At 46.2% G+C, this 27,980-nt stretch overlaps 1 protein-coding gene and 1 pseudogene across 1 annotated transcript; both read right to left on the bottom strand.

Moving 5' to 3' along the window:
* Window positions 1-145: 145 nt before the first annotated feature.
* On the bottom strand, window positions 146-26,595 carry F11r (F11 receptor). The gene is made up of 10 exons (XM_055613295.1): window positions 26,440-26,595; window positions 5,007-5,075; window positions 4,794-4,901; window positions 4,489-4,635; window positions 4,043-4,245; window positions 3,794-3,896; window positions 3,552-3,659; window positions 2,441-2,453; window positions 2,095-2,146; window positions 146-1,982 (listed from the first exon to the last, which is right to left on the bottom strand). The coding sequence occupies exons 1-10, from the start codon at window positions 26,498-26,500 to the stop codon at window positions 1,947-1,949; spliced, it is 900 nt and encodes a 299-aa protein (XP_055469270.1). The 5' UTR covers window positions 26,501-26,595; the 3' UTR covers window positions 146-1,946.
* Window positions 5,092-6,059, bottom strand: LOC129681377 (protein PBDC1-like; annotated as a pseudogene).
* Window positions 26,596-27,980: the final 1,385 nt, after the last annotated feature.

The following is a 27,980-nucleotide window of genomic DNA, read 5'->3' as shown; positions in this document are numbered from 1 at the left end:
AGGGCTTCAGGCATGCTAAGCAAGCCCTTTACTAACTCAGCTCTATCTCCGTCCCAAGAGTCCCAATCCTCTTACTGCACTCAGCTCTATCTCCGTCCCAAGAGTCCCAATCCTCTTACTGCAGAACTTCAGGATTTAAACAAAATCAACATGAAAAATAAACATTTATTACAAAAATTAGTTTTGACATTGTAAAATGAAGGCAGACATGGCATTCCCAAGGCATGTAGAAGGCTGAGAGGTTAACTCCAAGACTGATTCATACTCATATAAAGTACCTGAGGGAGTAAGTTTATCTCAAAGAGTGAAGGGACAATGCATCAGCCCCATTCCCACCCCACAACCAACTGAAACATACTTGAAAAACTCCCCCCCCACACACACACAACCTTTATTGACAGGCTTTCTCTTGTAGCCCTGGCCGTCCTGAACTCTGTAGACCAGGCTGGCCTTGAACTCACAGTCACCTGCCTCTGCCTCCGAGTGCTGGCCAGGGTCAAAGGCATGCACCACCATGCCTGGTGAAAAAGTCTTTATCTTTACGGAACTGTTCCAATTTTTTTTCTTTTATTGTCCAACTGCATTTTATTATCTCTGGAAAACTCTATTGATGGAAGACTCTTACGTGACGGCTTAGTTTCCAAAAGCTGAAAGGGTTCCAGATGGAAGAGAGAAAGACCACCAGACCTATCTTGCTAATTCCTGCTATCTCAAACATTAAAGTGGTTCTTCAAGTGACTGGAGAATGGCCCCTAGGAAGCCTTAAGGATGTTCGTTGCATACATCGGACAGGAGGGTGGATGGGCACTTTCTTCCCCGACTTGCCAGGACTCACAGGAGCCCTGGCACCCTAGGGACAGGAGGCTGTGGAACTAGGTTGCGGTAGCCAGAAGCTCTGCCTTCAGCTGAGAACACAATCCTGGGACCAGCCACAAGTTGCTGAAAAGCAGAACCATCAGGTGTTTTCCTGTTTATACAAAGTAGCCCAGAGTCCCTTTAAAGATCTCATTCCCCCACTTCCAACAATAAGCAGTTTGACAAATCAAGTTTTTATTTCCAGCAACATCTTTCTAATACAAACACACAGAAACACAACCTTCACAAAGAGCTAGGAAGCCCTTCCATAGAGCAACCAATTTCACTATACAATTAAGCTCAGTCTCGCCCTCCCCCCTTTTTTCTGTCACACACACACACACACACACACACACACACACACACACACACACCCCACGCACGCAGCCCAGCCCACCAAAGAGCCAAGACTATAATGTACACATCCGCATCTTAAAAGGGTCTGTGCAGTAGATCCTACCAAATGAAGACTGACTGACGGCCCTACCCATTCCAGCCTTTTCTTTAGATCGGTTTAAATCTCTTACTCCAAGTCTCTTGGGAGTTAACTGAGCTCTCCCACCTTTTATAGACACGGTATCAGTTTGCTTGTATCCAGGAGGAGCATCTCAGTGGCACATTTTGTGGAGACAGAGGAGCAGACTCCAGAGCCTGGAGACCTGAGGTCAGCCCCTCCTTTCTCCAGTCCCCACTCTGGAGCAGCTGGCACCCATCCTCATCAGGGGAGGAGAAGGCTGGGGAATTAGGCTTAAAGTCCTTATTCAATGGCCATTACAGCCAGGTACTCATTTTGGGTTCCTGTCAGCCCAGTCGTTTTTTTGCTGTCTAGTCTAGAACTCAAAAGTCCACTCCCACACAGGAACAGGGAATGGAGACTTTGTAACTAGTTTCAGGTCACCCAGTGGTGGTAGGAAAGGTAGGGCAGGAAAGAGAAGTATCTGACATTATTAAAGTCATATCCTAGCTAAAACAAAAGCAAGGGGTCCCGTGGAACCTAGGAGACAATGAAGGCATCCTGTGCAGGTACAGCCAGCAGCCGGAGCCTGCAGCACCTGAGTAAGGCAGGTGGACAACAGAGGAGCCACAGCAGGTCACACCAGGAACGACGAAGTCTGTTTGAATTCCCCCTGGCGAAATAAAACACCCAGTCAACTCCATTTTGCTCATGAACACACTAACAGGCTAGCAAACATCCACCTGATGGGAAAGGCCTCCCCTCCTCAGGGCAGGCACACTCACCTCACTTCGAGCACTTGGCTGGCTGTAGATCACCTTCTTACTCGGCGCAGTCCTGGGAGGCAAACCAGAAATGGGAGATGCTCAGGCCCTAGCAATGAATGTGCCCTCACCAACATCAGGGGCCAGAATGGAAAACGTCGCAGAAAAACGGAGCGTTTAGAAGGAAGGTGCTGACGGGGGACAGGACAAGTTCAGGAGACAGGGACAGAAGTCCACTTATCATTCCCTCCAAAACAGCTTCTTCTGCTTCACTCTCCACCCCCACTCCCCCCATCTAGGGCTCAGCTCAGCTCCAAACCATGCATAGCCAGGCTCTTATCAGAGAACACTGGGACATCAGGCTCACCCTTTCTTTGCTCCTGGAAAAGAAAAAAGGAAAAACGATCCTATGTAGTGACAATTCTGCAATTTTGGCTTCTTTAAACACACACACACACACAAAATGTTATTATAAGAACATGTGTTCATTTTAATCCCAGGTGTGGGGATGTGGGGCTGCTTTGGACTGTCCACACCAGCTGACTATGATTTGCCTCTCGCTCTATTAGAGGCGTGGTTTTGCCAGCTGAGATAGTTTTTGTGGCTGTGTGATGTTTGGAATTCTGGGAACTTTTCAGAGAGTGTATAAATGCTAGGACCCTGAGGTAAAGTGGATGATTATTGTTCATTCAGGGGGGGTAGGCTTTGGTTTCTTTTTATTTTTTTTATTTTATTTATTTATTTTTTATTTTATTTATTTATTTATTTATTTATTTATTTATTTATTTTTTTGGCTTTGGTTTCTTAGCAGTCACTCTCAAAGAAGAAACAAAAGAAATTAGAATCAAAAATTTTCCTATTTCCTCTCTCTCCTCTATTAGGGGATGAAACGGGGGTAGGAGGAGGTAAAGGGTGGAAAAAAAAGAAGGACCCACAAGTAGCAAAGACCAGCTACAATCATGATTGCTTTCAGAATAGAACACAGCATAGCATGGAAATTAGGGGGAAGTGGTATGTGCTTCTTTTCTTTGTGGTTGTTGTTAATAATTTATTTTTTGCTTTATGTACATTGGTGTTTTGCCTGCATGAGTCTGTATGAGGGACTCCAGACAGCCTGGAACTGGAGTTACAGAGAGTTGTGAGCTGCCATGTGGGTGCTGAGAATCGAACCCCAGTCCTCTAGAAGAGCTGCCCGTGCTCTTAACCCCTGAGTCATCTCTCCGGCCCTAGTAAGTGCTTCTTGATTTGAGCTAGATGAGGAAACCATGTTCCCTGGGGAGATGGCACCAGAACACGGCGTGTGGTCCGTACTCAGCCACCACGAACCACGCAAGGATAAAGGAAGGAGCTTCCAGCTGGGCAGAGAGGCACATGCCTATAATCTCGGCACTTGACAGGCTGAGGCAGGAGGACCGTTGTGAGCTAGAGACCAGCCTGTGAGATCACAAACAAGCAAGCTTCCAAGGGGAAATACTTACTTTCAAAGTATCCTCGGCTATAGGCAAACCAGATGCCGAAAACTAAGACTCCCAGGAGGATCAGTGTCACGAGGACAGCTGCCACGATGCCCCCCACATTCAGTTCCACTGTGAGACACAAAGGGGAGGTCGGTCGCCTGGATAAGCAGCTGTGGTGCTGACGATGCTGTCAGCAGCCACACGAAAATCAGCTTCTGATCACGTCCCAGGTTCTAATGAGGCTGAAGCCACATCCGACTCACCAGCATCCATGTGCACAGCCTCCGACTTCATGGCCGTCCCAAATCCATTGTGTGCCTGGCAGTAATATTCGCCGCTGTCAAAGGCTGTCACGGGATCAAAGATCTGGAGGGAAGAGAACAAACTGGCTTCTTGCTCGAATAAGCCAAGCACCTTAGTTCTCGGGACCTTAAATCAGCCCCGACGCTGCTGTCATCCCTCTCAGGGCTTCCATGAATGTGCCCCCGTCCTTCACCTCACCCCTTTCATACCAGATCCCCTGACTTTGGATCAACGGTGTAGGAAGAATTGACGAAGGCACGGGTTTTCTTGGCATCTGTAGACATGAACATCCCATCCTTGAACCAGGAATACTCAGAAGGCGGGGAACCATCCTTCTCTGAGCATGTCAGCACTGCCCTGTTCCCAATGGTGACGGAGGAGGGGATGTTGACCGTCGGCTTGGATGGAGGCACTAGGGAGAGAGAAAAGAAAATGAAGGTGAATACAAGGGCAAGAGGGTTGGTTATGTGAGTGTAGGTAACTGAGGAGGATGACGACACTCTCAACCAATCAGAGGTACCCGTATACCCTTAGTTCCTACCAAGCCAGGGGGCCCGCCCCTCTACAGTCTCACCATCTACAAGGTCTAAAGCTTAACAGTCTGCCATCAGGTTCAGGGAAGCTTTAAGCCTACATGAGGCGACATGGCACATACCAAGCACAGTGAGGTCGATGCTGACCTCCCCATAATTCTGGCCACCGTCCTCCGAAACCATACAAGTATACACGCCGCTGTCTTTCCGGGTCACGGAGCTGAATTCGATGCCGCTGGATGAGAACGTAACTCGGTCTGCATAGGGGGCTACAAGGAGACGGAAGCAGAGACAGGAGAGACGCAGTCAACGGGAGAGCCCAGAGAGGACGAATGTGGCAGCCCTGAGCTCCAGGGTGTGCCCACCTCTGGAGTCCAGGCCGGGCAGCGTTAGCTACTCCGAAATCTCAACCACGGGGCCAAGTTACCTGTGATCTGGCTGTTGTAGCAAACAAGGGCAGTGGTGCTGCCTTGAACGAACTTCCACTCCACTCGGGGAGAGGCGAAGCCAGAGTAAGTGCAAGGCAACTTGACGGCTGCAGACAGGATCAAAGTGAGAGAAAGGTGTAGCCGCCAAACGGCACAACAGAATGCATGCCTCCCCGAGCCCGCCCTAACCCTCCACAGCTCTGGCCACTCACGTTCATTCTCAGGGACTTGGACGTCTGTTTTAAAACTGTATACGGAACCCTTGCCTTGCACCGAAGAGCCTGGAAAAATAAAATAAAATAAAAAATAACAAAGAGGAGAGGGACCTCATCAGAAGGAGACAGAGTTGCCGTGAAGTGGGAAGAAAAGACAGATCTCGAAGATGAAGCTGAGGACTTAAGGTCAAGGGAGAGTCAAGCTGGCCGGCACCCTGAACATTTTCCCTGCTCTGCTTCCCTTACAGGCCTGAGCCACCACCTCCTGGCTGCCCTGAATATTTTTTTTTTTAAGTAATACAAATCAAAAGGAATTTACAGCCAAGAAACAGGGTATCAAGAAACAGTTAGCTAAGAGACTATTGTGTGTAGCCATTATGCCCAGGGTAGCTTTTCTTACTAGCTAGAAAACTGTCCTGAGTCCTTCATCTGTGCAAGGGCAACCATTTAACCAAAGGGGTCTGCGCCCATAGCACCCGATACTTGTGGGTTCAGCTGGGACATGTTTCTTAGCTTTTTCTCCTCCCTGGTTAGTTCTCTACTTTTCTCCTTCTCTGCTGACTCCTTCCTCTTTTCCTCCACCACTATCAGCTACTTCCTCAGCTTCCTCTTCTTTGGGGTCAGCTCCTTTATCTCCTTTGTCCCGAACACTGCCGGAAACCGCTCTGTTATAACCTTCCCAGTTCCGAGCAATTTCAATGGCAAGAAATGAACCCTGGGTGCAGAGATAGGGTTCTCCTCAGTGTAGCCCTGGGGACAGTCTAGCCTCAGCCAAGTGATTTGAGTTCTTCTGGGTCCACTACGTCTACCCTGAGCGTCTCAAAATTTTCACGGAATTCAGATTAGATCTGGTCATCTACTTTGGTGAGTTTCAGGAACTGCTCGTATCAGTTTGTAAATAGACTTTAGCATGCTTCCCTGCTTGAATGGCCCAAAGTCATTTCAAGATCAGGGTTATTGCTATTTGACTCGGTGGGGAGAGAAAGAGCATGGGCAAGGGACACCACTTCCCCAGAGACCAGCTCTTCCGCTTTTGCTGGCAGCATCCATATTACAGGCAAGTAAGCGTGGCTTTCCTGCCCTGAACATTTGTTTTTATTTAAAATTTTATTTTTTATATTAATTACAGTTTATTCATTTTGTATCTCAGCTGTAGCCCCCTTCCTCCTTCCCTCCCAATCCCACCCTCCTTCCCTCATCTCCTTACATTCCCCTCTCCAAGTCCGCTGATAGGGGAGAGCCTCCTTCCCTTCCATCTGACCCTAGCTTACCAGCTCATCAGGACTGGCTGCATTGTCCTCAACTGTGGCTTGGCAAGGCTGCTCCTCCCTTGGGGGTAGGGGGGAGGTCAAAGAGCCAGCCACTGAGTTTATGTCAGAGACATGCCCTGAACATTTTTAACGTGTTCTACCAGTACCACTCCTATCGGTGGAAATAAGACTCTTTGAAAGGCGCGGTGGTGCAAGTCTGTAATCCCAGAACCGGAGAGGGAGAGGCAAGCAAATCACTGAGTTCAAGGCCAGTCTGGTCTACAAAGCCAAGGCTACACGGAGAAACCCTGTCTTGAAACATCCCCCCTCCCCCAAAAAGAAGACATTTCTTTCAAATACAAGTTCTATTTTTAATAGCTTCCTCTATGGCTCCCAATACTCTAATTAAATCCCCACTGGTCCAAAGGGAGCTTCCAGAATAACATTTCACGGTTCAGACATAGCTCCACAAAACACTGCAGCCACTCGTCAAAACAATCCTGGAAGGAAGCCAGCAAGCTGGAGGCAAGGGGGGCGGGGGGAGAGGAAGAAGGACGGGTAATGAATAAAACTGCTACTTGACATTTGGAGGACATGAGCTGCTTTTTAAAGTATTGCCAGAGATGCTACATGGTTTGATCCCTGAAACAAGCATGACATATCAGCATGACAAGAGTCATTACCCTAATCTTACATGAGAAACTCAGACCACAAGTAAAGACAGGTGCACAAGCTCACAGAGCCAGCTGTGAAGCGAGGCAAGGACTAGAGTTGATCTCAGAGCACCTCATTAGAATTGCATACTTGCTAAAACGAGAAAGAAAAAAAAAGTAGTGGGGGTTGGGGGTAGAGGTATGAGGAGCCAGGAGGCTAATTACAGGGGAGTGTGAAAGTTATAGGTGCTGGGAATCAAACCTGGATCCTCTGCAAGACCAGATGGCTCCTAACCTCTGAGCCATCTCTGCAGCCCCTCAGATGTCACTCTTTTTTTTTTTTTTTTTTTTTTTTTTAAAGAGACAGGGTTTCTCTGTGTAGCCTTGACTATCCTGGAACTTGCTCTGTAGAGGCTGGCCTCAACTCAAGAGATCCACCCACCTCTGCCTCCCAAGTGCTTAGGTTAGAGGCCAACACCACCCAGCATGGATGTTACTCTTAAAAAGTTAACACTCATTGATCTATAAGTTATTTCTAATACTGTGACTTTGCGTAAATTCATTATAATTTTAATGTTGAATTCACACTCAAGTGTAACAACAGATATGGAAATTAAATCGTAAGACTGGAAAGTCCTGGGGATATGATTAAAAGCTCAGTAGTTAAAGGCACTTCCCACTTGAGGATGCACGAATAACCACCAAAGTTTGGTCTCCAGAATCCATGTCACAGTGAAAAAAGAGAAGTTGTCCTTTGAAATTCACACGCACATATAAAAAATTTTAAAAAATTAGTGGGAGCAAGGCAAGAAAATGGATGCAAGTTCAAGACCAGCCAGGTCTACACAGTGAGTTCTAGACCAGGGTCTTACAAATCATCCACAGCTGGATGCTGGGACCCTTGGTCTACAAATTATCTGAAGATCTTGCAGTTTGCCTTCTGTGATGCCTGAACCAGGTATCTCATTAGGAATAAAGACTTACTGCTCCAGCTGCTGGGAGTGCTGCCTACAGGGTCAAAGCTGCAGCCCACAGCTACAGAACACTGCCTTGCCCCAGAACCTGCTCTCTACCGAGGGAGGGGCAGCCGGAGACCATTATCTGAGAATGACAGTGGGAGTGGTATAAAGGCCTCCCCCATTCCCCAACTCTCCCACGGAGAAGCTCCCTGATTATTAGTGGGAGATGTCAGTGCACCTCAGCCCCTCCCTCTGCCCAACCTCGCTTCCGTCCTCTCCTTTCCGAAGGTATGAATCCCAAGAACACTCCCTAATAAAGCGTCTTGTATGGTAATTGATATCTCAGAGTCAGCTTCCCAAGAACCCAACCTATGACACCACCCAAATTAAGAGCAAACGCCTAATTAAACTAAAAAGCAGCCTCTGAAATTTACATGCGCACACATGAGCCACGATGTGTGTTAGTCATTTCTCGTAGTTTTCTATGTTGAATGAAGTTTTTAGTTAATCAATTAGGAGTGTGTGTGCACATGCCATAGCAAAAAAAAAAAAAAAAAAAAAAAAAAAGTAGAGGCCAGTATACAACCTCCTGGAAATCATTTCTCTCCTTCTGCCTTATCAAGAGTGTCTCTCGTTTCTGCTACTGTGCTGTGTACTCCAGGCTGGCTGTTCCACAAACTCCCCAAATCTGGCTTTTTACATAGGTTCTGGCAATTTTAACCGTGGGTCTGGATTACTCAGCAAGTACTTTTTACCTGCTGGGCCATCTCCTGAGCCCCTAAAACTCTTTTGTTTTGATTTTGAGTCCTCTGAAACTGTGAGATCAAACAGACTGACAGCATGCTTGGCGGTGGCACACGCCTTTAATCCCAGCACGAAGAAGACAGAAGCAAGCAGATCTTCCTTGAGTTCAAGAGCAGCCTGGTCTACCGAGTGCTACAGCCAGGGCTACAAAGAGAAACCCTGTCTTGAAAAACCAGGAAAACCAGGTGAGGGGGCACACAGGTGTGATCCCAGCGCTCAGGGAAGGAGAGGCAGGCCTGATATGCAAAGCAAGTCCTACACAAAGAAACCCAGTCTCAAAAAAAAAAAAAACCAAAACCAAAATCAAACAAACCCAGGGATTAAATTCATATATACATATATACATAAAACCACGGGTCTACAAGCACATAAACCTCTGGAAAATCACAATGGACATGAGCTAGCGTGTCCTCTTCCATAAAAATACAGGAGCCAGAATCTCAATGCCTAACTCCCTCTTCTGCCCACATGCCCACTGGCTATGACTCACCTGCACCAAGACTCAAAAGTCTACTGTGGGTAGGTGAGATGGCTCAAGTGGGTAGTTTCTTCTTAGCAAGCCTGCTGACCTAAGTTCAATCCCCAGGACCTACATGTAAAAGCAAGAAATCAACTCCCACAGATCTTCCTCTTATCTGCCTCCACACATGTAGCCAGAGCTACTTATGAAATCCTGTCTCTTAGAGGCAGGCAGATCTCTGAATGCAAGGCCAGCCTGGTCTATAGAGTGCGTTCTAAGACAGCCAAGGATACATAGGCAATAAATAAATAAATAGCAAATAAAAAAAACTAATTAATGTCCGCTAAGCCTGCCTATGTCCCCCATGATTCAAATCCAGCCTCAGCACCATGTTGTTCCTATTCATCCACAAGACGCCCCAACCAATCTGGCCCACGTTCCCCTTCTCATTCCCTGACATGCCTTTGGATCCATCATCCATCGGTGGTCAATGTGCAAATCCAGCTCTTTCCTACTTGACTGTGTGACCTGGCCAGCCACTTTAGCCATTCTGAACGTTCTGTCAGTCTGTAAAAGTGAGATGACAACAGTCGCTATGTCGGAGTCAGGGCTAAACAAAGCACTGCAGATAAAGTACTTACACTCTCGGCCCTCAGGGAGCAGAGGTAAGTGGATCTTTTTTGGGGGGTGGGGGGCAGAGGCAAAGAGATCATTTTGAGTTCCATGCCAGTCAGAGCTACACAGTGAGACCCTGTCTAAAAACAAACTCCAAAGAGCTTTGAACAGCATCTGGCCAACAGGAGGCACCAAAGAAGTACTGTATCTTCTCATTGTTCTACCTTCCGGTCACCTGTCATGCCTCGCTTTCTAACATGAACCTTTTTCCTCAACAAGACATTTAAATAAGTAGTAAGTACTACATGAGGGCGGCCTAAATAAACCCCAGACCACCAAACTGTCTCCTCTGTCGCTGTGACTGCCTCCAGAAGGCCTATCCTTCTCTAGAACTTTCATAGATAGAGAGGTAGAATTAGGGATTCTGCCTCAAAGACACCCAACTGCATGGATTATTTCCATTTTCCACTTTTCCTCATCACAGCTCTTTTTAAATTTAACGTCTGACCCTCCTACATACTCTCACTGATGTTACATAGCAGATCAAAACTAGGAAATTCCATCCTTTTCATTATACTTAAAAAATATATATTTTTCCTCTTTTCTTTGTTGTTGTTTAAGATTTATTTTTTTATACATATGATGCTGTTTTCATGCACAACATAAAAGGAAATCAGACTCCATTACAGATGGTTTTGAGCCACCGTGCGGTTGCTGGGAATTGAACGCAGGACCTCTGAAAGAGCAGTCAGTACTCTTAATCACTGAGCCATCTCTCCAGCTCTAATTTTTCTTACTTTTTGCTTTGGTTGTTTTGTTTTTGCGTGAGAGAGAAACATAGTCTCACTATGTAGCCCAGGCTGGCCTTGAACTCAACATCCTGCTGCCTCAGCCTCCTTTGTACTGGGATTACAGATGTGAGCTACCACATGTGCACAAATAGTCAATGCAATGCTGAACAATCCTCAGGGACAGTGACGGTGTCAGGACCACCATTTTCAACGTGGAGAAAGTGAGCAGCCGAAAAAGGCCACCGAATAAAAAAACTAACCAACCTTTACGGCAGGCAGAGGCAGGAGGATCTCTGAGAGTTCCAGGCCAGCCAGGGCTGCGTAGAAGAGCCCGTCTCTAAAGAAAACAATGACAAAACCTAAATAACTAACCAAGCAAGCAAGAATCGGGGAAAACAAACAAACTCCCCCCCCCCCCCCCCCCCGTCCAAATAACAGTGTGGCAAACGTTTCAAAGCAACGCAGCCCGGTTGCCAGGTGGTGCCACCCAATCTCACCACCACAGCTCGACCCCCCACCCCAAGGCAGATCCCATCCTGTGTTTGACGATTCCGTGCTGCCCACGTAGCAAAACGAAATAATCAGCTAGTGAGAGAATTCCCGCACTATCTGAGCTGTGAAAAGTTCCCCATGTTTTCACCCCCTTTCCAGTTGCAACTGGCCATCTGGGTAGCATAACCACTTCCCAGCTGTTTCCCAATCCTGCCCTTGCTCAAGCTGCCTCTGCTGTGTGAAACACCCTTTCCCCTCTTTATCTGGTTGGCACCTGTCCCTTCACTTTTTTTTTTTCCTCCAGGAAATGACTGGTCACACCCCAGTGCTCTTTCAGCCTTTTCCTGGGCTTTCATTATCCCCTGCAAAACACCACTAAAATATTTCCTGAGCTGAGTGGTGGCGGCACACATTTTTTATTCCTAGAGCTTGGGAGGCAGGTGGATTTCTGAGTTTGCAGCCAGCCTGGTCTACAGTATGAGTTCCAGGACAGCCCTGGCTACACAGAGAAACACTGTCTCAAAAAAAGAAAAGAAAGAAGATATATTTCCAATGTATATGCTGTTACGTATAAACGCTCCAATGTATCTTCGTTAGTTTTGATTTGTTTAGGATAGGGTCTCATGTAGCCCAGGCTAGCCTCCAATTTCTGTACCTCCTGAATTCTGGGGTCACGGGAGTACTCCATCATACATGGTTTCATGCATCACGGGGGACTGAAACCAAGACTTCATGCATGGCAGGCAAGCATTCTGCCAACTGAGCTACATTCCCAGCTCCTAAATCCTAGTTTTGTTCTTATTTGTAAGATTTTGTTTTTATTCATGTGTGTACCTATGTATACACATGTGTTTGGGTATCCAGAGAGGCCAGGAGAGGGCAACAGATCCCCTGGAGCTGGTGTTACAGGTGGCCGTGAGCCTCCCAATGCTGGTACTAGGAGCCAAATTCAGCTCTTAACTGCTGAATCATCTCTCAAGTCCTAAAACCTAGACGGATGTCAGAAGAGGGCGCTGGATCCCCTGCAACTGGAGTTAGGGATGCTAAGGAACTATCATTCCGGCACTGGTACCCACACCCTGGTCCTCAATAAGAGTAAGTGCTTCTAACCTTTCCAGTCCCCTTAGTTTTGTATTTTAAAAGGAAGGGAGGTTTTGGTTTTATTTTTGATGCTTTGCTGTTTTGAGATAGGATTTCACTATGTAGGCCAGACTGTCCTTGAACTGGCTGTCTGTTAACAGTCTGGCTTCAAACTTACAGAAATCCTCCTGCCCCTACCTTTTGAGTGAGTGCTGGAATCATGAGTGAATGCTTGAGATGACAAGCTTACTCCACCACTCCGAACTACAAAGGGATTTTAAGTTGAACTGTCTTGAAACAGTATTATATTCTCTGCCCATAATTCCCACTGTTTGGTAGACGGACCTGATTTCTGCACCTGGGCCGCAGTGAGAGTCTGCAGGTATTACACACACAGTGGCAGAGGCCAGCTTCTGCAGCTAGGTGTGGACACTGACTGGTCCTACAGACCAGACCTCCCAGGGAAGAACAAGGGTCCAGAAGTAGAACAAGAAAGAGAGCCAGGAAAAAAAAAAAAAAAAAAACTTCTAATGCTAGGTCTAAAGTAGCAAGAGGTGGGAGAACCCCCTATGGCTGGCTGTCTCAAGTCAACAGAAATAGAAAAGGGAAGAAGGGTGAGAGAAAGCTGGAAAGCTGACCAAGGACTCAGAATAGGGTCTCACACCGCCACTTGGTCATTCGGGTAAAGCCAGTACTGTTCATTTGTGGCTCTAAATCAAGTGAAAGCCAGTCACCTGTAACCCCAGTATCTGGATAAGGAGTTCAAGGCCAGCCTTAGCTCCTTGGTAAATATGACACCAACCAACATTCACTTCATGGGGCCCAGTTTCGAAGACAACAAAACAACACAACAAACCACAAATGAGAACTTTTGCTTTCCTACTGGAAAAGCAGGTGTCCTCGCTACTTAAAACAGACAGCAAGGGGGGAGCCATCTGCCAGCCAAGGACAGAGGTCTCACGGGGAACCAATCCAGCTGTGCCTTCACCTTAGACTTCCAGCATCCAGAACTGTGAGAACATTTCTGACAAGATATCCAACCTGCGGTGTTTGCTGTGGCGTGACATTGGCCCCAGCAAACCAACACAATGATCCTCTTCTGGGTGCACCCACATCCTCATACCACACAGATAAAAGAAGGCTCAAGGACAGCTCTGCACAAAGAATCTGCTTGTCCCATACAGCGAGTTCATCACGTCTGAACTGTAAACACTGAGTGGGACCGAGAAAGCCACTGACTAAAGTAACAGAGACAGCAAACATTTTCTCCAAACACTACATACCAGATACTCCAAGCCCTTTAGTGATTTAATTCACTCAATCTTACTCTAATGCTATGAGACAGGTGCAATTATAGCTCTCACCTTTAATGAGGAAGTGGGGCACGGAAGTTAATTTGTTCAAGGCGGCAGAGCTAATGTTGTTAACTCATATTATCTGGATCTGGTACATGACTCCGAATCAGCCAACTACAGTAATACATACGCCCCCCACCATGTACATCTACTTGTGTGTGCCCCCGTGGAGCTCAGAGGACATCTTGTGGAATTCTTCTCTCCTTCCACCAAGTGACCCCAGCTATCAAACTCAAGTTGACAGGCCTGGCTGCAAGCACCTTTATACACTAAGCCATCCTTTATTTTGTTTTTAGACAGAATTCCACAGATAAGGACAGTTGTCCTGGAGTTCCACGTGACTCACATTTTAGAGAGAAAGATAACCCTTAAAATTTGTTTCTCCTCCTTCTGCAGATGAATACAATAAATGAACTGGCATTTGTAAAAAAGCAAAAAACACGAGCCGGGCGTGATGCCACACCCTGTGATCCCAGCACCTGGGGGTAGAGGCAGGAGGATCAGGTTCAAGGTCATCCAAGGTACATAGTTACCAGCAAGTCTGGGCTAAGTAAACTTCTATCCTTACCCACCATGCCATCCCCAAAGCCAATTTAAATCTATCTGAGCTAGCAGAGAAAGATCTCCAAAATTTAAAATTAACATAGGAAATGATGCCCACACCCATTTTTGAGTCTCACTATGTCTAACCTGAACTTGCTTTGTAGACCAGGCCTGGAATTCACACAGGTCAGCCTTCCTGTGGCTTCTGCATGCTAGGATTAAAAGCATGCTTGAGAAGCTAGAGAGATGGCTCAGTGGTTAAGAGCACTGGCTGCTCTTCCCGAGGACCCAGGTTCAAATCCCAGCACCCACGAAGCAGCTCACAACTGTCTGTAACTCCAAGATCTGACACCCTCACACAGACATGCATGCAAAACACCAATGCACACGAAAATGAATAATTTTTTAAAAGCATGGTTCAATTCATATAAATAATTTTAAAAGAAAATTTACAAATAATAAAAATAGCCCAAGCACAGAGATTTTAAAACCTCTAAGAATGATTCCACTTGGCAATGTCCAGTATCTGGGCTCTCCTGCCCTATGTGCTAACTTTCTGGAATAAACAGGTGTATCCGGAATATCTTAACTTGGAGCAGTGTTTTACAACCTTCCTAATGCTGTGACCCTTTAATACAGTTCCTCATGTTGTGGTGACCCCTAACCATAAAACCATTTTCACTGCTACTTCATAACTGCAACTTTGCTGTTATGAATTGTAATCTAAATATCTGTGGTTTCTGATGATCTTAGGTGACCCCTGTGAAAGGGCCATTTGACCCAAAAAGGGGTATCGACCCAAGGTGAGAAGCGCTGACTGAGAGGGAAGAGGAGTAGAAAGGAAAGGTCTTGGGAAGTAGTACTGCTGGGAGATGGGGCCAACTTGGACTACAGAGTGAAACCCTGTCTCAAAACAACAAGAGAAAGGAGAGAGGGAGGGATGGGGAAAAAAAAAATCAGATAAACTACAAGAAGAAACAGCCAAATAAATAGGAGAGGCAAACACATAGCCAGGGACCAGAGGGTGCGGGCTGGGAGCGCAGCCCAGTGGCAGAGCACCTGCCCAGCTGTACAAGGCCCTTCGTTCCACTTCCAGCACTACAAAAGAACAAGGGAGGAGAGGGAGAGAGAGAGAGGGGGAAAGTACCCAATATTGGTTGTCACCGGCAACTATATCAGAACTCGAAGAATGTTCACATAAACAGCCGAGGTGAGCTGAGGTAACAGATGAGGAAGAAATGTGAGCTGCTGGGAGGAAAAGGGCACAAGAAGAGCAGTGCACACACGTCTGGGAGGCGCTGACGACCCAAAGCAGGAAGGCAGGAGAACATGCAAGGGAGGATGTGAACAAGAACATAAGAAGACAGGAAAGGGTTAGAATAATCACAAAATATTAGCCAAGTCAATCTCTTTTACCCCCTGCCCAGGTCCCTCCCACCCTGAAGACAGGGTGTCAGTAGGTAGCCCCTGGCTTGTCCAAAATCAGTACGTAGATCATGCTCCTCGCAAACTTTCAGCAATCCTGCTTCTGTTTTTTTAGAGTACTGGTATTATAGGCATGTACCACTAAGCTGGGCCTAAGAGACTTTTTAAAAAGAGAGCTGGCAGTCTTAGATAGCTAGACCACACCAGTCCTTATCCTCAGGAGATACACTCTGCCGACACCCGAAACCAAAGATAGTACTTACTAAACCCAAAACTCTCAATGGTTTTTCTCTATATGAGCATACCTATGATAAAGCTTAATTCATAATTTAGAAACAATAAAAGATTAACAACAGTAACTCATAATGAAATAAGGGCAACACACTGTTATAAAAAGTTATTTTAAACTTAGGTACCAGTAATAGCAAGGTGTGGTGGTATATGCGTGCGATCTCAGCATTTGGGTAGGTGGAGAAGGCAAGAGGATCAGTATGGGCTCAAGGTTATCGTGTAATTCAAATGCTCATTTCTGTACCCTCTGTCCTGAGAATCTCCTATCTTGGTGTTGTGTAAACACTGCTCCCCAACTGTCCCCAGATGTGCCAATAAAGCAGCGTACAGCCAATCACTGAGCAGGGGAGAGAATAGGGCTGGACCAGGAAGAACAGGCCAGCCAAGGGAGGAGGAATAGGGGATGTGTGGAGACGTCCAGATGACATCAGGGGAGAGAGCTGGAACAGAGAAAGCTAAAAAAAGAAAAAAAGGAAGTATGTGTGCCTAGAGAGTTAAGAACAAAACAATAATAACTGTTGTTATTGTGTTATGAAATTTTTTAAAAAAGACTCATTCATTCATTCATTCATTTAATTGTAGATCAATGCTCTGTTTCACACGCACTAGAAGAGGAAATCAGATTCCATTACAGATGGTTGTGAGCCACCATGTGGTTGCCGGGAATTGAACTCAGTACCTCTGGAAAAGCAGTCTATGCTCTTAACTGCTAAGCCAGCTCTCCAGCCCCCGAAACTTATTATTAAACAAATATGAATCTCAATTATTTATGTGGTAGGTGGGTTAAGAGAAAAACTGAGAAACAAACAGTTTTATAAAAAGTAACCTTAATAGAGCAAGAACTCAAGACATGCCTCAGCTACATAGTGAGCTGAAGGCCACCCTGACCATATTTTAAAAATAAAAACAGCCAGCTGTGGTGGCACAGGCCTTTAATCCCAGCACTTGGGAGGCAGAGGGAGGAGGATCTCTTTGAGTTTGAGGTCAACCTGGTCTACAAATTGAGTAGGACAGCCAAGGCTACAGAGAGAAACCCTGTCACAAAAAACAAAACACACACACAACAACAAAACCGCACCCCAAATTCATGTATTGTTGATTTCTGGAATTTTCTTTTTAGTATTTTTAAATCCAGATTGACCACAGGTAACCTACAATGCAGAAGTAAAGATGAGGATCAGGAGCTTACTGTGTAATCAACTCCTAGAAATCAGTATATCTGAATAATAATAATAATACAACTGTGACAAATTGCTTTTCTAAAATGGTCACATTTATCTAGTGTTTTTCTCCTCCCATATGCATGTTTTTAGGACTACAGCAGAGTCTAAATTCCATACACTTGGGATGGAATCCTGGTGACTCCATAATAGCAAAGAGTGATACACCGAATCTTCATAGTAAAGCTAGTGTATTTTAGGCTGGACAGCGGTGGTGCACGCCTGTAATCCCAGCCTCAGGAAGTCAGAGGCAGGTGGATCTCTGTGAGTTTGCGGCCAGCCTGGTCTACAAAGCAAGTCCAGGACAGCCAAGGCTACACAAAGAAACCCTGTCACGAAAAACCAAAAAAGAAAAAAAGAATGAAAAAGAAAAAGTTATTGCACCTTTTTATTAAATTCTAAAGGAAAAAAAAAATGAGGCAAGTAATATTGTTATCATCCCATTTTGTTTTGTATTTTGTGTGTGTGTGAGAAAGAGTCAGAGACAGAAAGAGATGCCTGCCTATGCACACACTCATGGAAACCAGAGATCATTGCCAGTGTCTTCCCCTCTCACTCTCCACCCAATATTTTCAGATAGGGTTATCTCTCGGAACCTGAAGCTCAATGACTGACAAGACTGTCTAGATAGCAAGTTCCCATGATCCTCCTGTCTATGCCTCCTGAAGGCTGGAAGTAAAAGTATATGCCATCAGGTGTGGCTGTGTCCTGCTTTTAACATGGGTTCTGGGATTCTTACAAATACGCAGAAAATATTTTACCAACTGAGGCATCTTCCCAAACACCCATCTTATTTCATAGATGAGGAAACCAAGGCTTGAAACAGTTGAATCATAAGAAGAGTAGAGTCTTAGGCCTCTCCGATTCTCTTGGCGTGAGTGAGTTTGTTTGTTTGTTTGTTTGTGTTTATTTTGGCAGCACAGGGGCCAAACCTAGGACCTTGTACAGGTACGGGAAGGGCTATATCACTGAGCTACCCACCCCCAGTTTCAAATCCGTTTATTAATTTTAAATTTGTAGTTAAGTTTTGTTTTATATGGATATTTTGCATGTATGTATATATGTACCATGTATGTAGCTACTGTGTATAGGAGCCAGAGAGGGCATCGGATCCCCTAGAACTGGAGTTATAAGTGTTGTGAGCTACAATGTGGATGCTGAGAATCAAATGCAGGTCCTCTGGAAGAACTGCCAGTGTCAACTCCTGGGTCATCTCTTGCCCCAGGTCTGTCCATTTTATGGTCCATTTTACTATGATACACTCCACTGCCAATTCCACTGCCCAAGCAAAGAAAACCCATCTACTCTCCAAGGTCCTGTTCAAATGTCCCTTGATCCCTTTTCTCCCTAGTAATTACAGGTAAACTTAAAGGTTAATACACAAAAGTAATTTAATGTTATATAGTATGGAAAAGAAAAAAAAAATACCTAAATACTTCCATAAAAAAATATATGGCTAAATTATATCATAGTCATAGACTAGATCTTGTTCAAGGCTTTTGTTTATTTTTGAAACAGGGTTTCTCTATGTAGCTCTAGCTTTCTCAGAACTCATTCTGTAGACCAAGACAGCCTTGATCTTAGACACCTGTCTCTGTCTTTTGAGTGCTGGGATTAGTGGCATGTGCCAATATACCTAGCTGTTTTTAAGGTTTTGTTGTTATTGTTGTTTTGGTTTTTGGAAACAGGGTTTTCTCTGCATAGCCTTGGCTGTCCTGGCTTTGCTTTGTAGACCAGGCTGGCCTCACAGAAGCCAGAGATCTGCCTGCCTCTGCCTCCCCCAGTGCTGGGATCAAAGGCATGAGCTACCATACCTGGATTAAGTTTTAATATATATGTATGCATTATATTAATTCATAGAACCCAAGAATGAAACAATAGTGTTTTTAACCAAAAAGTAAGAGTACGTTTATATTTTCTCTATAGTCCTATATTTTCCAATTTTTCTACCTAGAGTAGGTTATCACTGTGTTGTCTTTGTTTTGAAAGTGAGTCACTACAGGGATGGAGATGGCTCAGAGGTTAAGAGCACTGGCTGTTCTTCCAAAGGTCCTGAGTTCAATTTCCAGCAGCCACATTGTGACTCATAACCATCTACAGTGAGATCTGGTACCCTCTTCTGATGTGCAAGCAGAATGGTGTATATAAATAAATTTTAAAAAAGAAAAAGAAAAGAGAGTCACTCTAGCCCAGACAGTACTTCAACTCACCATCCTCCTGCCTCAGCTTCTTAGTGTTGTGATTACAGACACTACAACCAATCGCACCTCCATCACTTTTGTAGGGTGTCTTTTTTTTTTAATCCCTTTTTCCCTTTCTCTCTCCCCCTCCTATCCCCTGCCCCAACTTAGGGGCCGGAGAGGTGGCTTGGCAGTTAAGAGAATTTACTGCTCCTGCAAAGGACCCAAGTTCAGTTCCCAACACCCATCAGTTGGCTCACAACTGACTGTATCTCCAGCTCCAGGGAATCTGATGCCCTCTTCTGGCCACCTTGGAAACTCACACATGCATGCTCATACATACGTACATATATACATTAAGAAAAATAAATTAGTAAGAAAAAAAAAATTGAATAGAACTCTGCAAAGACGGAAAATGCCCATGGGTCATTAAGTAGAAATCTCAGTGCCAAGCATGGGATACTTCCTTATGAATTGTTCGCCAGGCAGCCCCAGGGGCCCCAAAACGATAAGGGATATTCACATTGCTCTTAGCTACCCACCAGACAGATGGTAAGACTCCACCATTAAAGACATAACATACTTTGGTTGCTGGGTATGGAGAAATCAAGCTGAGCTGAGCCATAAGCTTCCTCCCTGCTAGCTGACTTTCACCGTGCTGGAAGGTGCTATGTAGGCAACTGGAAAAGCAAAGTAATCAGTGGTGTTACTGAGCTGTGGACCCTGTATGCTCTAATACCAATGAGTCAAGAAAGCCACACCCAGTAGTGCAACAGTCGCACAACCGTTAAAGGAATAATTAACTGCAGGGTAGATCAAAGGCCCACCCCACGGGAGGACGTTTAAGCCCAGTACCACGGACCTGGTCGAAAGCATGAGCTGGAGAGTTCAAAGGCCACAGGCTATGAGACCTGCAGCTTTATTCTGCTAACTGGACATGCTATTCAACTGCCTTCTAAGTATTTGTTTCTATTAGCCAAAGAAGTTCTTTTTTGCAACAGATGGTAGTTAATGACTTAGAACTGATCAAGAAACTGGAAATAAATGACTACTGAGTGTTCATCCTACATGGCACATCTGCATTACTCCCTCCAGTGTTGTGTGTATAAACCTGTTTTTGTTTTGGTCTCTGGTGTGGGATGTGGGTCTGATTCAGATGGTCCACAGCAGCAGGCTGTTTGCCTCATGAGGGCTCTGAGAGGAGCTCCTTGCCAGCTGCAGACAGTTTAAATCTGAGGACTCTGGAGAGAGAATAAATGCCAGAGCCCAGAGTGTGGAGGTCCCGAGAAAGAACAAGGCTGCTGCTGCTTCCCCCTGCGGCTCCAGGTTGCTGTTGACAAGTTGAAGATCACCTAAAACAAGAATTGGGCTAGCTCCAAGGAACCCAACCACCCTAAGCAGCAGGAAGCAGCTAAGAAAGAGAACTGCAGCCCCTCTCCCACTAACCATTTCCCTCTCCTACCTGGCATTGGGGTGTTGGAAGGGACTGGGGTGGAGTAGGGAGAAAGATATAAAAAAAAAAGTAAATAAATGAGTTTTTAAAAAAGTACACCAACACTCCAAGGCTCTGAAATATCACAAAAAGCAGAGTGGAAAGAATATAAAAGCTGTTAATAAAATGCTCAGCATGTAAAGGCACTTTCTGCCAAGCCTGATGTCGTGAACTCAGTCCCCCAAGTCCCCAACAGTTAGACTCTGACGGCCATACATTATAATCATATATAAGCTAAAATAAGTAAATACAATTTTATAATTTTTTTAAACCGTAATAGCGAGAGGATGTGGAGGAGAATTGTGAAAGGCTGTCCCCTGGGCATGGCACAGCTGTTTCACTCTTAACCCGAGCAGCTGTTTGCCTGCATAAGATTGGCCCCACTGAGATTCAGTCTCAGTGGGATGGGGCAGGAGTTTCTGGGCTCTACCCCAGCAGCTACTACCTACTGGAGAATGAATCACCGTCTAAGGTGGTGCAGCCTCAGCTCCATTATTCAGGACCCAACAGTTTATAACACCACACCCAAAGGCGTTGGTTAAATAAACTGAGTAAATCACAAAACAAAAACAAAGCAGAGGACCAGTGAGATGGTTCAGCAGGTAAAAGATGCCACCACCAAGCCTGCGCTTGGCCATCTGAGTTCAATCCCACAGTAGGACAGCCATCTCACACAACTTCTCCGACATCCACATACAACCGCACACACACAAAAAAAAAAAAAAAAAAAAAAAAATTAGGGGCTGGAGTGATGGCTCAGAGGTTAAGAGCACTGGCTGCTCTTCCAAAGGTCCTGAGTTCAATTCCCAACAACCACATGGTGGCTCATAACCATCTATAATGGGATCTGGTGCAGGCATAGATGCAGGCAGAATACTGTATAAATAATAAATAAATCTTTAAAAAAAAAAAGATAAAAAAATCAATCCTAGGCCAGGCATGGTGGTACACACCTTTAATCCCAGCACTCAGGAGGCAGAGGCAGGCAGATCTCTGTGAGTTTGAGGCCAGCCTGTGAGTTCCAGGACAGCCAGAGATGTTACACAAGAGAAACCCTGTCTTTAAAACAGCAGCAGCAAAACAAAAAATTAGTCCTTAAAAAAATAAAAGGAAAGATGTGAACGTGGGAAGAAAATTTGTTGGAAGGAAAGATCCGTGGGACCGAAATGGGGGTGAAGGGCTGATGTGAGTATGTACACAATGCAAGACGTGGTTTACAAGTCCTGCCTCAGCCTCTGTGCTGACACTACTGACAGGTGCCACCAGCCCAGCACAAAAGTCACTGCCTGCCTTTCACTCCCCAAACGTTCTGCGACTTGTTAACTGCTGTATATTCCAGTTAGGGGTCATGCTTGTAGCTTTTTGAAACAAAGAAACAAGTCCACTCCAGACCTCCCAGGCTCTAGCTGTGGATCCTCCCTGAAGCTCCGATGAGAAGTTGACACAGAGGCTGGAGACTCCAGACACTGAACAGAGACCCCAGCGGCCATGTTTTGGGACATGAGGGTCCAGCCCACAGCACACCAGCTACTTCCTTCTACTGTTTTAATAGGAAGCCCTTTATTTTAGCTTCACACACATCCTGTGTAACTATTTAGAATATTCCTCAAGATGCTTTTATGCCACTTGATTGATTTTTAAAAAGGAAGGAAGGAAAAGGCGGGAAGCCAGCCAGCCAGCCTCTGGTTTTCTCTGAGAACACAGCCATACTTCACATCTGCGCATATGAACTTCAGAAGACACTCTGGACATAATGAACAAAAGCTTTCTTGAGGTTGGAGTGATCGGATACAGAATGTCTGGGCCAAAGGAAGGCTGTGAGAGTCCTACTACAGAGGAGACTCAACCCTCTGAAGAGGGGAGATATTGATAATGACAGTGGGGAGGTGGGCAGCTTTCACTCCATGGCTCCCTCCTGCCTCCTTTTGCAGACTTTCCAGTTTTACCTGTTCAGCCCCCTCCCCCATCTCCCCTATTGCAAATGACAGTCATGCCTGCCAGGACAACACTCACTCCAGGGACCTGGCATCAAGCTTCCTGCCAGCCAGCTGCTTCCTCTAATCCCACCCCCACACTGTAAAACAAATGACATAAGCTGGACTTTGGACAGAGACTTCGCTTATCAGGGAGTTCCAGGCAGATGAACTTCATGGTTTCAATGGCTGGAAAACCCCAATATGCATTCACTCATACTGCTTACCACTGCCTCCTCCCAATAATGAGAAACTTCTCTCTTAATATTTGTTTTGTTCACTAAGCTGACCGGTGAAGAGGAAAGTGGTATGAGTTCTGAGATTCCCTAGTCTCAAATCCAATTGACGTGAAAATCGAGCCCCATTACTTCCTAATTTACTACATAAAATGTATGTAGCATTTCAACCCATCTTTAGGGGGTTTGGGAGAGGGCATGTCGGAACCCTCCCCCTTGAGTCCCAGCTGTGTGTAGAGGTTGGCAGATCTAAGCAGCCAAGACCAGCATGGAAAAAAAACCCAGAGACTTCTGTGAGTTCAAGACTACTAGCCTGATCTACCTAGCAAATTTCAGGCCAGCTAAGGCTGCACAGTTACACCCTATCTCAAAACAACAGCAAAAAAGAAGGAAAAAGGAAAACTCTCCAGGCTATATTAAGCAAAAATAAACGAAATGCAGCCTAGTATATACTGTGAGCCTCTTTTGAGTAAGACATGGGTGAGAAAAGAAATATGCATTTGTTACATGTGTCTGTATAACAAAGCAGGAGAAAGATAGACACAAGGGACTCTGCCAGGTATAGCTGCGCGGGCAAGGACAGGATGGGAGTGAGCTACTCCACCCCTCTGATGTATTTGAAACCTCAAATCCTGCCAACCAACGTGTTTTCGAATAAACAATTTTTAGAATCACAGAAGCTCTGCCCAAAGGAGAAGCAGGCTGGAAGCCCTTGACAAGCCCTGGTCGCAGAGGTGCCGACGAGAAACATTGCAGGTGAAAGCATTCCAGAGCCAAGCCTAGCCCGCTGGAGTCATGCCAGCCCCTTCTGGCTGTGGCCACTCACTAGTTTCTTGCTTCAAGAGAACTATTATTTTCCCCAGGAGGAAGCAATAGTTGTGAGTCACCAATCCACAGTTTTGAGGGAAGTCTACCCCTGAAGAGCACATTGAAGTTCTCAAAAGGGTCTTCTTCAGAAACATCAGGAAACATTGGGGCTCTGACCAAAACCTAACACAGTAAGTAGTCAACCCCTCTTAGGAGGAGGAGAACTCCATGTCCAGGTAAGAGGAGGCGGAGAAAACGTAGGCATTCCAACCCTGGCTCACTTTCTTCCCTTCTGGATACAGAAGTTGACCGGTCTGCTGGCCACTGCTTGTAGCTGAATGTTTTCCAAGTTTAGGTTCTCTAGGGAATGAAATGCAGCGTTCTGGGTCACTAGTTTCACCCTCCCCAAGCTCAGCTCTCCCAGCACGTCGGTGTCTCTCCCTGCCTCTGAGTGTCTCAGGCTGGAGCTGCCTTCCACTTAGCTGGCCCCTACTTAACTATCTTGCCCTTTCTTCGCCCTCCCTGATGGCAGAGCCCATGGTGAGGAGTGACTCAGGAAGAGCAGAGCCCAGGAGCGATCTGTTTATGCTTCAAACCTGATGTCCCCACAGAAGCCCTTACTTTACAATTAGTAATAACAAAATAAAGCCCTGCCATTGGGGATTTCCCTGCTTCCTCTGACCTACTCTAGTAAGGACAGCATCCCTGCATCCTCACAAAATCCAAAGGGGTAATAGCTGTGCCTCAGTAATCCCTTCATGTATATGTAATGTAGCTATTATCTCCATTGATCCTCATGGCAAGCGCAGGACCAGTATTATTACTCCTGTTTTATAGCGGAAAAGACTGAGCTACTAGCCTAAGGTCAGAGACAGAGGGGGTTGGGGGGAGGCAAACCCAGAGTCCCGGGTGAGGTGGCCAGGCCGACATTTCCATACTCCTTTGCACTAGCCAAATCACTCCCCTCTCCCACGTCACCTCGACATGTTGCTCCCTAGAACCCACTGCCTTACCAAGCAAATACAACAGCACTCGGGGCTCTCTTTGAATGGCGGTGACTCCTTGCTCAAAATGCTGCTATCACAACAACCCTTTCAGCAGGGGTATGTGCTAGAACCAATAAAGGAAAAGAGAAAAGGAAGAAGGGAAAGGAAAAGAGAAAAGGAAGAAGGGAAGGTGTTGGAAGGAAGCAGCTCCAGGAAGTTTATAAGCTTAACAATTGCTGTCACTGACCCAAGAAACAGTACACAAAACAGGAATGTGGGTGTGGCTAACATTTCTAAGATATGAACTAAAATGAAATGTGATGGGTGAGCAAAGAAAGGGAGAGGAGGCAAAGGAGAAAGGGATTAGTAGAAATCAAAGATGAAGTGAAAAAAAAAAGACTCTAGGGGAATGGATCTTTTTTTTTTTAAATGACAAGACAGCAGATTTTGAAGCAATGGCTCTGATAGCTCTTGTGCCTCGTGCCTTGAATGCTGGATCTCCAGGAATGGGAGACAGAGGACTCTGGTTTCATCCCCAGCTTAGCTTCTATCCCCTTGTAAACTGGAAAAGTCATTTCCTCTCTCCAGACTCATTTCCTTATCTGTACAATGGAGGGAAGTAGGATCACCTTTTGCCTAGTCCACCCAAAGTTTTACAGTTGTGATGAGAGACCAACATCTTGCGTATTTCTGCTCTCCAAAAATGTATCAAAATGAAGACACCCAGGCTGACGGTAAGGCTTCATTTCCTTTACCCTCTAAAATGCGAACCTTGAAGGGAAACAGATCCATACAGAAAACACTCCAACAAAACAACAATAGTAGTTAGTGTATGACACTCAAGAATCAGACAGAACACACCCAAGTCTCTGGGTTTGGTCCTCAGCGCTGTAGGGTGGTGGCGGGGAAAATCAGACAGATAAATATACAGGTGCTGACACACATTGACCAAGGAACAAACCAACCAACCTCACACTCAACCTCATACAAACACATCTCGAGACAGTCATGCCCCAGCACGCGAGCTTGGTTGTTTCTCAGGAAAGGGAGTCTACAGAGAAACAAAAAAAACTCGCATTCCGGGTAAGGAGGAGGGCAGAGTTCTGGCTCTAAGGAGATCCAGCCAACCAATAAACCCAGTCTCCCCCAGGAAATCGCCACTCAGTCAACAACCTTAATTAGGACTCCTCGCTACTTAGTCAAGAAAGGATTTCTGAATACTGTGATCTGAGAAATTTTGGAGAACTCATTTCTTCTTCAGACGCTGAACGACGGCATTTAATCCCAGACGGTAGACAACTTTAACAAGAGCGAGAGGCCCATTGTGCAAAAGCCAGGAAAGGAAACCTTCCTAGTCCCCACCTCCATTACTTTTCCTCCTCCGACACTTAAGCCAAACGAGGCTCAAGGTTTCTGAGTTGTCTGAAGATGTCGGAGGGACAGGGTGGCCCTTCCCAGGAGCTTATTATGGAGGGGAATGGCCAGCGAGAGAGTTGGGTAGAGGAAGGGACCGGAAGGGGAGACGCAGAAACGTGGACCCTCCTAGTTACTTTTGGTGCTCCGACGGAGAGGATCGCTCCAGGCTACGGTGTGAGAGGTGGGTCACAGATCACCCGCTTGGGGGAGGGGAGCCAGTCCTCCGGTGGGGGAGGGGAAAGGAGAGTGACCAGACCCGGGCAGAAAAGTAGACTCCAAAGGGCGAGGCAGGCGAGCAAGCAGGTTTCTGGACTCCTCCCTTCCCGAGGGCGCGCGTGGGGTGCGCCTTCTTCCAACCTCTAACCGGACCCACCTACTCCTCCAGAAACTCTGGGAACTCACCCAGGATCACAGACGTGAAGAGAAACAACAGTCTCCTCCCGGCTTCCCCCTCCGTGCCCATTACAGTTACAAAGCCGACGCGACGGGCACCGCCACTCCGCTGGGAACGGCTTCGCGAGCCACTGCGCTGGGACTGGAGTCCAGCCGCCAGGTTGAGCCCCGCCCGCCGCTCTCTCCACCCCCGATGGGCGGTGCCCGGCTGCCCCGCGCTCCGATTGGTGAAGAGAGAGGGAGCTCCGGTGAGTGACTCACCGTACGCAGGTGCAGCCCCGAACCTTCCTCCCTCTTGAGTCCGATTGGTGCCTTTCTTCCCTAGAGACCTCTGGTTGGCCCAGGAGACTGTCGCTTAAGGAGGCCAAGGCCTCCTCTTGGACAGGTAAGGGCATCCCGATTGGGCAATAGGGCAAGCCGGGAGAACCTTTCCAACTGGCCCGGCTTATCTCTAAGGAGATGAGGAAGGGGACCGGCCTGTGAGATGTAGGAATGTGCTTGGTTGATTTTTATTTTTGTCCCCATTACTTTGATTGATGTTGCAGAATCTTTGGTCCCCTCCTTTTTGGTTAGTGAAAAACGTATAAATATGGGAAGGGGTCGGGAGACCGTTGAGAAACAAGAGATACCTTGAGTACCTCAAACTGGGTTGCTGTCCCCCCCCAGTACATTCTCTCAAAAAGAAACTTAAATACACGGACACAGAAAACATCCAGATAATAAAAGCTGACCTACGCCTCCAGGGATTGTAAAGAGGCGGCCGCCAGGGCCAGACTTCTCGAAAGCAACCTTCATTTTGCCCCCCTCTTCCCCCCTCCCCATTTTGTTAACAGGACTATGCTGGTCTCACATTTCCTAGCTCGCGGAGCCAGCTCCTACCCACTCCCTTGAAACGTTTTCTTAATCTTCTGTTAACTGCTAAAAAAAAATGCAAAACTCGCTGTTATCTTAACCAAGGTGCCTAAAGTTGTACGAAATATATTGCCTGCTAAGCTCTCACTAACACAGGCAGATGACCTCCTCATCGCCTTAAGCTCTGCATGGCAAGTCTGGGGAAATAATTAAGGGTCTTGAGACCAGGTGTCCTGGATCAAGCCCAGTCTCCAACAGATACTCCCTTGCTTAAAATTTCATTAGATGACCCCGACACTCACCAAACTCCCCCTCGCCTTGCAGTTTTCACCCTTTAAAAATGCAATACGGTTTCCCCTTGGGACATGGTTCGGACCCGAGCTGACAGCCTCCCTGTGCGCTCAGAAAATAAAGCTTGCTTTTTTAAGCTTTGGTGTCTGAAGTAAGTTTTCTCGGCCTCCTCCCCGAACCAACAGGATGACTGGAAGTATCTTTTTTTATATGTACGATCTGTCAGTAGCTCCTTTGCTGGACCTAACGTTAGGATTGGCTTTTGTTTTCTTCGCTCAGGGCTAGCGGCTGCGCAGCTGAGGCTGGCCTCAGACTGTGGCTCCTCCGGTAGAAAAGGTTATCCCACAGAATAGCACACGTCTCTAATTCCAGCACAGAGAAAGACTGAGGGCTCAAGGCCAGGCTTA

This window comes from Psammomys obesus, unplaced genomic scaffold (genome assembly GCF_907164565.1).
Source record: "Psammomys obesus unplaced genomic scaffold, mPsaObe1.curated_primary_1811, whole genome shotgun sequence".
Taxonomy (NCBI): domain Eukaryota; kingdom Metazoa; phylum Chordata; class Mammalia; order Rodentia; family Muridae; genus Psammomys; species Psammomys obesus.
The sequence above is the reverse complement of the archived record's forward strand: the minus strand, read 5'-3'. Positions and strand labels throughout refer to the sequence as shown.

Excerpts from the sequence above, each read along its gene's own strand:
- F11r (XM_055613295.1), bottom strand. The coding sequence starts at position 26,500 with ATGGGCACGGAGGGGGAAGCCGGGAGGAGACTGTTGTTTCTCTTCACG. Across the intron at positions 4,902-5,006 it reads CCAAGTCCCTGAGAATGAAC|CCGTCAAGTTGCCTTGCACT; the intron begins GTGAGTGGCCAG and ends TCCTGTCTGCAG. Across the intron at positions 3,897-4,042 it reads ATCCAAAGTCAGGGGATCTG|ATCTTTGATCCCGTGACAGC; the intron begins GTATGAAAGGGG and ends TCTTCCCTCCAG.